The following is an 11,568-nucleotide window of genomic DNA, read 5'->3' as shown; positions in this document are numbered from 1 at the left end:
AATGAAAAAATGAAAAATCTACCTTCCTTAAGACGCAGCTTGCAATTGCATCTAAGGGGTAGCAGAAAAACCAAGGCCTGAGCCGTCTGGCCATGCAACGGCTTCCTCTTTCTCATGGGGGGTCGGGGTAAGAAAGCTCTCTTCCCCCCACAATGCCCAAAAAACCATCCCCACCGAGAATCTGCCCCTGCGACATACACACACGGTCCTCACCTGTGAGTTCAGGGGGGGGAAAGTAAATCGCGGGGGGGGGGGGAGACTAACCGGATCTTGTATCAAAGGGAGGGGAGGTTTCTCACCCAGCAAGGCATCCAAGCAAGAAGTTTGCAAAGTTAAACTGAGGAGATCTCCCCATTGTGATCCTGCACAGGAAGGGGAGGGAGGTGGAAATGCCCGACTACCTGAGTAGACCCATTTTTGCTGGGCGGGTGGGTGGGGGGGGAGACAGAGGACGAACCCAGTTCAAGTTCAAAAAAGCTAGCAATTTGGACGGGCGCGGTCATCTGCGAGTCCTCCCTGCCCAGGGTGAATCAAGGGATGATGACAAAGAGATTTCATCCCAAATTGGTCACTGCTTCTTAAGAATCAGTCTCAAATGCAAAGGGGGGGGGGAGAGATAAGGGGAAATAGATCTCGAGTTACAGCAGAAATCAGGGCAAAGTGATTCATGGTCCCTGAAAAGAAGCCTCTTATTTGTTCCGTGCCTCGGATCCTGTGCTTAGTTTAAGCTGCTATGGACCAAAAAGTTCGTCGACTTTGTCGGTAAGATTAGGAAGCGAGGAGAACTCGCACCCACCTGGAATACAACCGGCAGAGCACGTTTCTCACACCAAACACACACGCACACAAACAAACACACCCCGGTAATGAACACATAGTTCCCAACAGTTGGAAGAGGGTCTCAACCACCGCTGAAGCTGAGTTAAATCAGCCTTTGCCAACCTGGCACACCCCCCCCCCCAAATGCTGGGGCTGCTTGGAGTGGTAGTCCAAAAAATCTGGAGGGCACCAGGTTGGCAAATTCTGGGTCCAATGGTCCTTTCTCTAGGATGGGAAACTTGGCAAGGCAGATCTTTAGCCAAGGCTGTGGCCCGGAGACGGGAAAAGAGAGGAGAAGGGGGTGGCGGAGGCGATTCCCCGTTTGGGGAAACCAAGTTTTGCAGAAGGATGGAATCGGAAAAGGGCAGAGGAGCAAAACAGATTGATTCAGTCCGGCTAGAAATTTGGCCGGGTTGGAAGCCAGAAACTCCCCACCCCAAAGCCAGGTGGAAAGCCCAGGAAGCCGGCGCACCCCCCACCCCACCCCCCACCCCAATCTAGATTTCCACCTGTCCCTTGTTGACAAAGTGGAGGGAAGCTCCAGCTGCCTCCATCATGAACATCCAGGCTCTGGCGAGAGGAAGCCTGCGCCAGCTCTGATTAATGGTTCCTTCAATTCCACCCACCTTGCGGTGGGGGAACTGGTTCGGTCGGGCGTTGGCCTCGCACATCCTTGCCTACACCAAGCAGGGAACCCCGGCAGGTTGAGCAGGTCAAGAGAGAGAGAGAGGGGAGAGGCAGGGGAAGAGAGACGGGTGTTCCCAGCAAAGGAAGGGACAGGGCGCAGCCTGCAGCGAGCAAAGCATTCCTGAATGTCAACTTCCATCGGCAACAGGACTTGAACTCGCCTCGTCTCGGGGTGGGTGTGGGGGGGAGTGTCTCTCCCATGCCCACCCACCCACCATGCAAAAATGGGCCAAGGGCAGTCTGCCCACTTGCGGCCCTTGAACCCAAGGCTTGCAGGAACACCAAGCAAGGAGACAGAATCCACCCCTCGCCCTCAACAACGCAGGAAGGGGAAAGCAATTTCCCCGGTCAAGGTGCCCACCTGCCCAAACACACTGCCGTTATGGCACGGGCAACATCGCCAAGCTCTGCCAACTCTGCCCACAAGGCAGCTCAGCTTTCAGGCTGAGGACACCACAGGTTGGAGAACCACAGGAGTTGGGGGGCAGAGAGGAAAGGTTAAAGGGGTGCAAACCTAGCAGACATAACTCTCGTATATAGGGATGGGGCTAAGAGTCTCCCCACCGAGACCCCTTTGATCCCATCAGCATATATCCAACGCCGCCATCTCCCAGGACAGAGGAGGCGGCAAAAGAGAGAGAGAGAAATCTCTTGGGGACAGCTTGCTGCCCACACCCCTTTGCCGAGAAAACTCCCCACTTCTGCTACAGCAAAGCGATTTGCCGAGAAAACTCTCCACTTCTGCTAGAGCGAAGAATTCGTTTCAATTTTTTTTGTTGAGGAGGAACAGGGGGAGGAGGAGGAGGAGAGAATATATATGTTCTAGGATTCATTGGTTAGAGATTCTTTCTGTGTGTGCGTGCGCAAATTATATATATATATATATATATAGATATAGATATATAGCCCTAGAATTATGATTTGTAGTTGGAAGTAAGCCACATTAAACCTTCGTAAAGTCCTTCCCCCGACGTCGCGCAGGACGGCTGGACGTACCAATTTCTGTCCCTAATGCGCGTGAGGCCCAGTTTCTCCTGGATCTCGTGGGGCTTCATGGCATCGGGGAGGTCCTGTTTATTGGCAAAGACGAGGATGATGGCGTCTCGCATCTCCCGGTCGTTGATGATGCGGTGGAGCTCCTGCCGGCCTTCGTCGATCCGGTCGCGGTCGGCGCAGTCCACCACGAAAATCAGCCCCTGGGTGCCGGTGTAATAGTGTCTCCACAGAGGGCGGATCTTGTCCTGCCCCCCGACGTCCCACACATTGAACTTGACGTTCTTGTAGGTCACCGTCTCCACGTTGAAGCCCACCGTGGGAATGGTGGTCACCGGCTGGCCCAGCTTCAGCTTGTAGAGGATGGTGGTCTTGCCGGCGGCATCCAAACCCAGCATGAGGATCCTCATCTCTTTGTTGCCGAATATCTTTGATAGCATCTTCCCCATGGCTGCGGGCAAGCACCACAGTCCATACAAGGCTGAAGAGGGAGGAGGAAACAGGAGAAGAAGATCAAAATTAGCAAGGCCCTCCATTCTCTCTACTTCAGGTTACGATCGGCACCCTCAGAGTAGTGGTACCTCGGAAGTCGGACGGGATCCATTCCGGAAGTCCGTTCACGATTTCCAAAACGCTCGGAAACCAAGGCCAGGCTTCCGATTGGCTGCAGGAAGCTCCTGCAACCAATCGGAAGCCGCGGAAGATGTTTGGGCTCCAAAGAACGTTCGCAAACCTCTGGGTTTGCGGCGTTCGGGAGCCCAAACGTTCGGCCGTAGCTGTGATTGAAATTAGCCAGGCGCGTTTTGCTACTGGCGCTGGTCCGATGGGCGCTAGGTTGGCGACCGGTTTAAAAAGCTTTGCCTTACTCAAGAGTGAATGCCATTTCCAATGTGTGCGTTTCTCCCTCTTCAATACTGGGACCAGTAGCTGAGATCACAGAACTGTAGCGTCGGAAGGGGCCCCCCCAAGAGTCATCTAGTCCAACCCAATGGCGAACAGACATTCCGTTGCAGCAACCGCAACCTAGATTCAAGGTGCCATTTGGCGCCTAGCTTATGTAGTATACCTGAGTTTTAACACTGGGCTGGATTGGGAAAGCTCCACCCAATGCTGGGGGGGGGGAACCTCAAAAAGGCTGATCTCCGGTATATCAGTGCTGCCCTCAATGACATCTCCTGCAAAATTTGAGGGTGTGCAAGGAGATAAAAGACCCTTTTCTGACAATAGGAGCTGTTTGAGAGTGGAACGGTCTCCCTCGGGAGGTGGCGAACTCTCCTTCTTTGAGGTTTTTAAGCAGAGGTTGGATGGCCATCTGTCAGGGATGCTTTAGCTAAGATTCCTGCATTGCATTGCAGGGGGTTGGACTAGATGACCCTCGGAGGTCCCTTCCTACGATCCTACGATTCTCTGATCTGTGTGCCCCCATCTTAATCAGCCCCTCCCCAACCTTCCCCAGGGCAACTTAAGACCTGGGCACCCCAAGGAAAGGCAGCCAGCCAGCGTAGTGTAGCGGTCAGAGTGCCGGGCTGGGACGTGGGAGACCAGGGTTCAAATCCCCGCTCGGCTATGGAGCTCCCTGGGTGACCTGGAGCCAGTCACTGCCTCTCAGCCTAACCTACCACACAGGTTGTTGTGGAGATGAAATGAGGTGGCAGGGAGAACCGTTCATGCCACCTTATGCTCCTTGGAGAAAAAGGTGCGAGATCAATAACAGAATTGCAGAGTTGGAAGGGACCCCAAGGGTCATCCAGTCCAACCCCCTGCAATGTAGGAATGTGCAATAAATAAATAGGGTGCTCTGGCCTACATTTCATTTCACTGTATTCACCCTTACATGCCCTATGTCCCAGCTGCTGCCTACTCCAGCCACGTTCCTCCAGATTCATTCTCCCTTTTCTTCTTTGGCCAGTCACATCACCATGTCCTCTGGCAATTCGTACACAGACAATGACACGCAAGGTGGCAACCGATATTAGGAAAAGCTTATATAAAACAGTTGACCGCTTGGTCGCCTGTGGCGAGCTAAGAATCTCTGGCGGGTGACCAGGATAGGAAGAGCTGGTTCCTTCCTTCCTTCCTCTCTCTCTCCCCCCTACACACAACTAACTTCTTTTGGGGCAACTGATTCGCCATTGCACTGAGGACTAGTCACATGCGAGGACTTGATTCTCAACAACAGCACTACAGTTCTGCCAACCAAACAGCAGCTTCTGAACAGGAAGAGGAAGTGAGGACTACATAGCGGCCCTAGAGGCAGAAAGACTAGAGTCACACGCCCGCACCATTCTCTGGGGCTTGAATTTGACCTGGTTTGCCACTAACTTCCTGTACGAAGGGTAGATTTATTTACTTACTTACCCAGAGGGACAGGGCATAGTCACTCTACACCCACAGAGATCCGGGGGCGACGGCAACTCCCATTTCCGCCTCTGAAAACGTGGGCTGGGCGTCACTCTAGCGCAGGGGAGGCAACATGCGGGAAAGCATCCTCTTGCTGGACTACAATTCCCATCATCCCCGGCCACTGATGGGATTTGTAGTCCAGAACGACAACAGTTAAGCAGAGGTTGGATGGCCATCTGTCATGGATGCTTTAGCTGAGATTCCTGCCTCGCAGGGGGTTGGACTGGATGACCCCCCGGTGTCCCTCGCAACTCTAGGATCCTATGGTTCTACTCCTGCCCTAGTGACTCTGTCTCTCCGATTAATTACACTCTTTTTTTCTCTCCGGCCTCTTCTTGCTTTGGAACAGCTTCTCCCTCTCCGTTTTTCAAACCACTTCCCCTTTCTGCACCTTCATCCCCCGGCTCCCTTCTCCTCCACTGCTTCTCACGGCCTGACACTTAACCGTCTCGCTTCTCCCTTTCCTAGAAGTGGCCGACCGACATGCGCAGGGAGCCCCCCAGGATGGGGTGGTGCCAACCTCAAAACGCTCCATCCGTCGCCGCCAGCACTATGGCAATGCGAAACAGGCCGCCGGCAGGTGCACTACAACCCAGGTCGGAAGGGCGGGGTATGAATAATAAAATTATTTTTGCTGCTGCGGTTGTTGTTATCAATATTATTGCAACAGTGTTCCTGAAATTTGCAGAGTTGCATGATTTTCATGGCTAGTTTTATTCAAGGGGAGGCACAGAAGCCCATTACTATGTTGTAAAAAAAACAACCCTTAATTTCTTACAACTATTACAACCCCACTTAAAAGTCCTACCAATCTCACTTCTGCCTATCTGAAAGGGCCCCCCCCCACACTTTCAATCTGAGCTGTCACAGTCATAAGGTCCAGAAACTTGCGGGGCTTTTTTTAATATATAAAGATTTCCAGAATGCCAAATCTGGCATTCGGTTTTAGATCCAGCCCTTCTCCACATACGTCTGAGGCCTCGAAAATAGTAGTTGTAGTAGTGCCTGGGTGAGGAAATTTGTGTGCCTCCAGATAACAGCAGGGAGGCAGTGTGGTGTAGTGGTTAGAGTGTCGGACCAGGCCCTGGGAGAGACCAGGGTTCCGGTCCTCACCCGACCACGATGCTCACTGGGTGACCTTGGGCCAGGAACTGCCTCGCAACCTAACCTACCTCACAGGGTTGTTGTGAGAGTAATATTGGGGAGGACCATGTACTTGAGCTCCCTGGAATTCTGGAGTTGGAAGGGACCCCCAAGGGTCATCCAGTCCAACCCCCTGCAATGCAGGAATCTTTAGCCCAACACGGGGCTCGAACCCTTGACCCTGAGATTAAGGGTCTCTCAGTTCTACCGACTGAGCTATCCCTGGTGGCTATATTTTCCCTCCAGTATCAGAGGGACGCTGCCTGTGGATTGCAGTCACCAAGAGACAGAGCATGAGACTCTTAATCTCGGGGTCATGGGTTCAAGCCCCACATGGGGCAAAATAAGCATTGCAGGGGGTTGGAATAGATGACCCACGGGGGGCCCTTCCCACTCTCCAATTCTACAGCTCCTGTGTCCTGCTTGTGAGCGCCACATAGACATGTGGCTGGCCACTGTGGGGGCAGACTGCGTCCCAGCAGTTTAGGGCAGTAGGAGCAAACACACACAGGTCTCTTTTCCTATGCCTTTAATTTGACACAGGCTCAGGTACAAGTACTGCACTTGCCTTCACAAATCACCCCAAGAGCCAGTGTGGCGTAGTGGTTAAGAGCGCCAGATTAGGCCCTGCGAGACCCGAGTTCAAATCCCCACCGTGCCACATGAAGCTCGCTGGGTGACCTGGGGCAAGTCACCACAACTGCCTCTCAGCCTAACCTACCCTCGTCAAATGAGATGGCGGGGAGAGCCACACCTGCCACCTTCAGCTCCTTGGAAGGTGGGGCCAAAATGCAGTAACTAGTAATAATACTAGTGGGTTTTTTTAAAATCTCATTTCACAGAGAGGGGAAGTGAGACTGGGAGGCAGTGGGTGAAACCCACAGGAGGTTTAGAGTCCTGTTCGTTCCAGCAGAACTTCGATACACGTCCTTTGCTCTGGACTGTGGCCAGCGAACTGCGCGAGGTCATGTAAGGATTCTGCGGCAGAGGTCGTACTTGAACCCTGACCCTCCTCAAAGCAGCACAGAAACCCCGGCAAAAACACCTCCCTCCCCTTTTCTCTCCAACCCAGAACAAGCAAGGAATCCTGGGGATCCTAACTATCCCCTTATAATGCTAATATTCTCACAACACTCATATTCTCGGGGCTGAGCAAGGACCCAAATGTAGGATTTCCCCAGCCTCAACACCATACCAGATCTCAGCGAGGGGGGGTGGGATTCTTCCACCGCAAACATCCCAAACGTTTCGGTGAGGCTCCAAATCCGTAACCCGGTTGCGTTTGTGTGCGTCCCCAATTTCAAGAGCGCGGCCTTCCATTCTGGTTCCCAACTTCTCCTCTCACGCGCAAAAGCCACATCAATGGAAGCCAAACATCACAGGAGGACACAGGACAGGTATGAAGGTCACTCTCAAGTTTACAGAGACTCCTAGACGCATGTGCTCCTCGAGCACATTTCGAACCTGGGGTTTGGATTTCAATTCTCTGCTAGGGCCCAGCAGCCGAAAAAGTTATTAATTGCGAGTGGGTGGGTGTCTGCAAGGCTACTCCACCCCCCTCCCCAGTTTGCAATCCTGCTTCTACGCCCCTCCAGGACTGAGGCTTGATTTTATTGCCACACTGCTTTTCCAGGTGTCTGTCGTTCTCCCCACCCAAAAAAAAAAATTCTCCAAAAGTTCAAAATACTTTGGGGCAGGGGAGAAAGAAGGGGGGGGGAGAGGCATGGCAGAAAAATAACTCTCAGCCAAGTTGAGGAACAGGTGAGAAAAGTTTTATACACAGACGCAGAGGAAAGTTCTCTCCTCCATACTGGAAATTAGAAAATGAAATGAAAATCAGGCCCCGCAAACCATTTCAAAATCACGCCAGGACTTTTAAAAAAACGAAAACCAAGACAACTCCCCCCGTTTCAAAATGGCAACCTCCAAGAAGCTGCAGATTTCTCTCTCCCCCCCCCCCCCCCGTTTTTGGCAGACAGATATGGAAAAGAATGAAACACAGTGAGAAAGATCTGAATGGAAACAAAAATGAATTCACAGATTCCCTCCCCTTCCCCCTCCCTCGCTATTGCTACTGAGGAACTGGGTCAAAGAGCTCTACTTTTCAAATGACCGGAGCGGAGGGGGGGGGGAGGCCAAAGGGCACCATCCAGACGAGAGCGCAAAACTCGCGTGTCTTTTGCCTTTACAGTATTAAGAAGTTTTCGCCTGCCCTTGAGTGAGCAGCTGTAACAAAGGGAAAAGCGCGGGGCGGCGAGGGAGAGACGGGTCCCTAGATAACTGGAAGGAAATGAAATGTCCAAGCCTCTCTCCCCACCCCACCCACCCCACGGGGAGTCTCAGATTAATTAGATCCCTCCTCACGAAAAAAAAAAAATCCCTCCAGTTCGGGAAAAGTGTCACAATTCACACAACACACCAGATTCGACTCTCTAGGGCGTCTTCTTAATATGGCACCGATTCAAATCTAGTAAAGTACTGTCCAAGCAGGGAAAGAACGGCGGGTGGGCAGCCCCTTCCCACATTAAAGATTTGGAGAGAGAGAGAGAGAGACCCCCTTGCTTGCTCCAGTCACCCCCCCCCGCCCCACTTCTTTCAGGCAAGCGTGCGCGCCGCTTCCGGAAAGCGAACACGCGTCTGAAGCCGCCCGAGCGCTCGCCCCGCTTGTTCCTGTCTAAACGGCAGTTTTAATTCAAACCCCAGATGTCCCACCCATGAGAAGAAGTTTCCAACGTTGGGGTTGGGGTGGGGGGCGCGGAGGCGAGACCCAAACACGCACCCGCCTCGCCTCTCTTTACAAGCGAGTTATAGCTACCAGATTTGCCAACTCAGACCCCCCCGACCCAACCCAACCCCCCTAATCGAGTCCTGCAGGCGCTTCTACGAATCTGTACGGAAATCAAACAGGAAGGTAGCCGGGGTCGTGAAGAAGCCACGCGCCCTCTCGCTCATCGCACCACCGCCCGCTCTTCTCGCGCGCCCCCACCACTTTAAATATTTGCAAACTTTTCCCCGCAAGGATTTTTGGGCAACTTCTGGAAAGGCGTGCACGTGAGTGGAGAGGGCGAAAGAAGCGAAGCAGCTCTAAAAAAACAAACACCCCAAAATTCTGTCAAAATCGGTGTGTGTGGGGGGGTACAAATCAAAGGGGGGCTCCCCAGAGCCCAGCGCCGTCTCACCGCACACCTTCAAGCAAGCGTCGACCGAGAAAAGTGCGTCCACACGATCGAGGTCAGGGAGAGAGGTTACGAGCGAGCCCCCTCTACCCACGGGCCCGCGCTTCTCCTCGTTACGGGGCACACGTGTTGTAACCTCCGCCCCTCCAGTGGGGAGGGGAGGGGTTGCTCCGGATGGGAGGGGGGGAAGAAACGTGCGTGCACCCACCCAGGAAAATGAAGAGAGAAGCCTCCCATCACCGCCACTCACCTTGGAAGAAGCAGCGGGAGAAGGGGAAAGAAAAGTAGCAGCCGGAGAAACGCCGCTTCCTCTGGCCGCGGGGGAAGGAAGGGGGGGGGTCCCTTCTTTTCTCTCGAGCGAGCCAAGGAGATCAAAGGCGAGCGGGCGCGCCTTTCGAACGCTGGGACAAACTTTCCACTTCCGAAGAACGCGACGTCACAATGGGGGGTGTTTTCCTCCCCGGCGCTTCAACGTTCCACGGGGCTCCCGAGCTCGCCGCCGCCGCCGCTCAAACCGCAATCGCCGCCGCCGCTGCCTCCTCCTCCTCCTCCAGTTGCTGCTGCTCCTTCCGCCGGCTGCAAAGTCATCCGCAGCTTCCTCCCCCAGGGCCACTCACTTGGCACTCCCCCCTCCCCCCGCAACACACACCCCAGAAAGCTCTTTTGGGGTGCCGGGTTAGTAAGGCGCAGCTTGCAGCAGCCTCCCGGACGGGAAAAGCCCTACCGGAGAAAGAGGTGGGTGGATGGGGGGGTCCCCTTGGCTCCGTTTCCCGGGTTGCCAAAACCCCGCCCGCTTCGGCTCGGGCTCGCTCACTCGCGCGCGCGCTTTCTCAACAGCCCCCAGCCCTCCTCCGCCTCGCTCGCTCGCAGCCTGTCCCGGAATAGGAAAGGGCGCGGACGGAGAGAGGAAAGAGAAAAAGGTCCTCCCTTCCCTGCTGGCGTTAATGCGCATGCTTCCCGGCCTCGTAAAGGGGGAGGGCCTTCTCTGTCTCTCTTTTTTGCTGCTGCTGCTGCTGCTCCCACACCCATCCAGCGTGGAGCTGTCGTCTGACTTGTCGGTCTTGGTGAAGAGTTGCCAACTTCTGCTGCCTGCTAATGACATCTTGCCACCTCCATTCTTCCTGCTTCTGCCTCTTAAAAAAGGAAGGGCATTTCAGCAAGGGAAGCTTTTCCTAGCAAGGAGGGCCAGGGTGAGAAAGCCTTGCGATTCCCAATTACAGGTAGGTAGCTGTGTTGGTCCCATGGACTGCAGAAAGATCAAACCTATCCATCCTTAAAGAAATCAGCCCCGAGTGCTCAACTGGAAGGACAGATCCTGAAGCTGAGGCTCCAGTACTTTGGCCACCTCATGAGAAGAGAAGACTCCCTGGAAAAGACCCTGATGTTGGGAAAGATGGAGGGCACAAGGAGAAGGGGACGACAGAGGCAGGGGCGTTCCTAGCCCCTTGGCTGCCCGGGGCGGGAAGCCAAGGGGCATCCCCGGGGGCGGGGCATCGCTGCGTGTGCGTCATGACGCACGCGCGCGCAGCGACGGCCCCGCCCCTGGGGTATGCCGGGCGGGGGCTTGGGGGCATCGGCGGGCTACAAAGAGCCCCGAAGCCGCTGCCATAGCGCAAAGGGCTGCCAGGCTGCGGCTTCGGAGCTCTTTGCAGCCCACCGAAGCTCCGGAAGCGGCGGCGCGGCATCCCAGGGGGCGGGGCATCGCTGTGTGTGCGTCATGACGCGCGCGCGCGCAGCGACGCCCCCGCCCCTGGGGTATGCCGGGCCGCCACTTCGGGAGCCTCGTCCGTGCAGCGCTGCTGCTCCCGGGGTGATGGAGCGAGCGGCGGCGCATGGGAGTGGTGGGACGCGCCGCCGCTCCCTCCGTCACCCCGGGAGCAGCAGCACCGCACACACCCGCCTAGGGGCGGCACGAGGGGCGGCCCGCCCCCACCCTACGACGCCCCTGGACAGAGGATGAGATGGTTGGACAGTGTTCTCGAAGTGACTGGCATGAGTTTGGCCAAACTGTGTGAGGCAGTGGGAGACAGGATTGCCTGGTGTGCTCTGGTCCATGGGGTCACGAAGAGTCGGACACGACTGAACAACAACAACAGGATGGTATAGGCCAGTATAGGAATTAAAGTTAAGATACTGACAGGATATTATCTGAGAAACCATAAGCTTGCTAATGTTTTGAGAAAATAAACTTGTGTTTTTGGTTCACTCTTAAAAACTGACTGGACTCAGTAATTTATCGGCGAGTACCTGGTTGGTGGCAGCGGAAAAGAGGGACTGTGGTGGCACAGGGATCAATAGACCGTTAAACGTCCGGGGACCCTGTGTGCGATCGCCACAGTCACTTCCG

General features: G+C 54.6%; 1 protein-coding gene across 1 annotated transcript; it reads right to left on the bottom strand.

The window, feature by feature from the left end:
- Positions 1 to 2,363: 2,363 nt before the first annotated feature.
- Positions 2,364 to 9,744, bottom strand: LOC117051794 (ADP-ribosylation factor 6-like). The gene is made up of 2 exons (XM_033158460.1): positions 9,472 to 9,744; positions 2,364 to 2,980 (listed from the first exon to the last, which is right to left on the bottom strand). The coding sequence occupies exon 2, from the start codon at positions 2,946 to 2,948 to the stop codon at positions 2,421 to 2,423; it is 528 nt and encodes a 175-aa protein (XP_033014351.1). The 5' UTR covers positions 2,949 to 2,980; positions 9,472 to 9,744; the 3' UTR covers positions 2,364 to 2,420.
- Between the last annotated feature and the right edge of the window lie 1,824 nt (positions 9,745 to 11,568).

This window comes from Lacerta agilis, chromosome 8, assembly GCF_009819535.1.
Source record: "Lacerta agilis isolate rLacAgi1 chromosome 8, rLacAgi1.pri, whole genome shotgun sequence".
In the NCBI taxonomy this organism is placed as follows: Eukaryota; Metazoa; Chordata; class Lepidosauria; order Squamata; family Lacertidae; genus Lacerta; species Lacerta agilis.
Note: the sequence above shows the minus strand (reverse complement) of the source record. Positions and strands in the feature narration are given on the sequence as shown.

What these genes read in the sequence shown, in the direction of transcription:
- LOC117051794 (XM_033158460.1), bottom strand. Translation starts at nt 2,948, where the DNA reads ATGGGGAAGATGCTATCAAAGATATTCGGCAACAAAGAGATGAGGATC.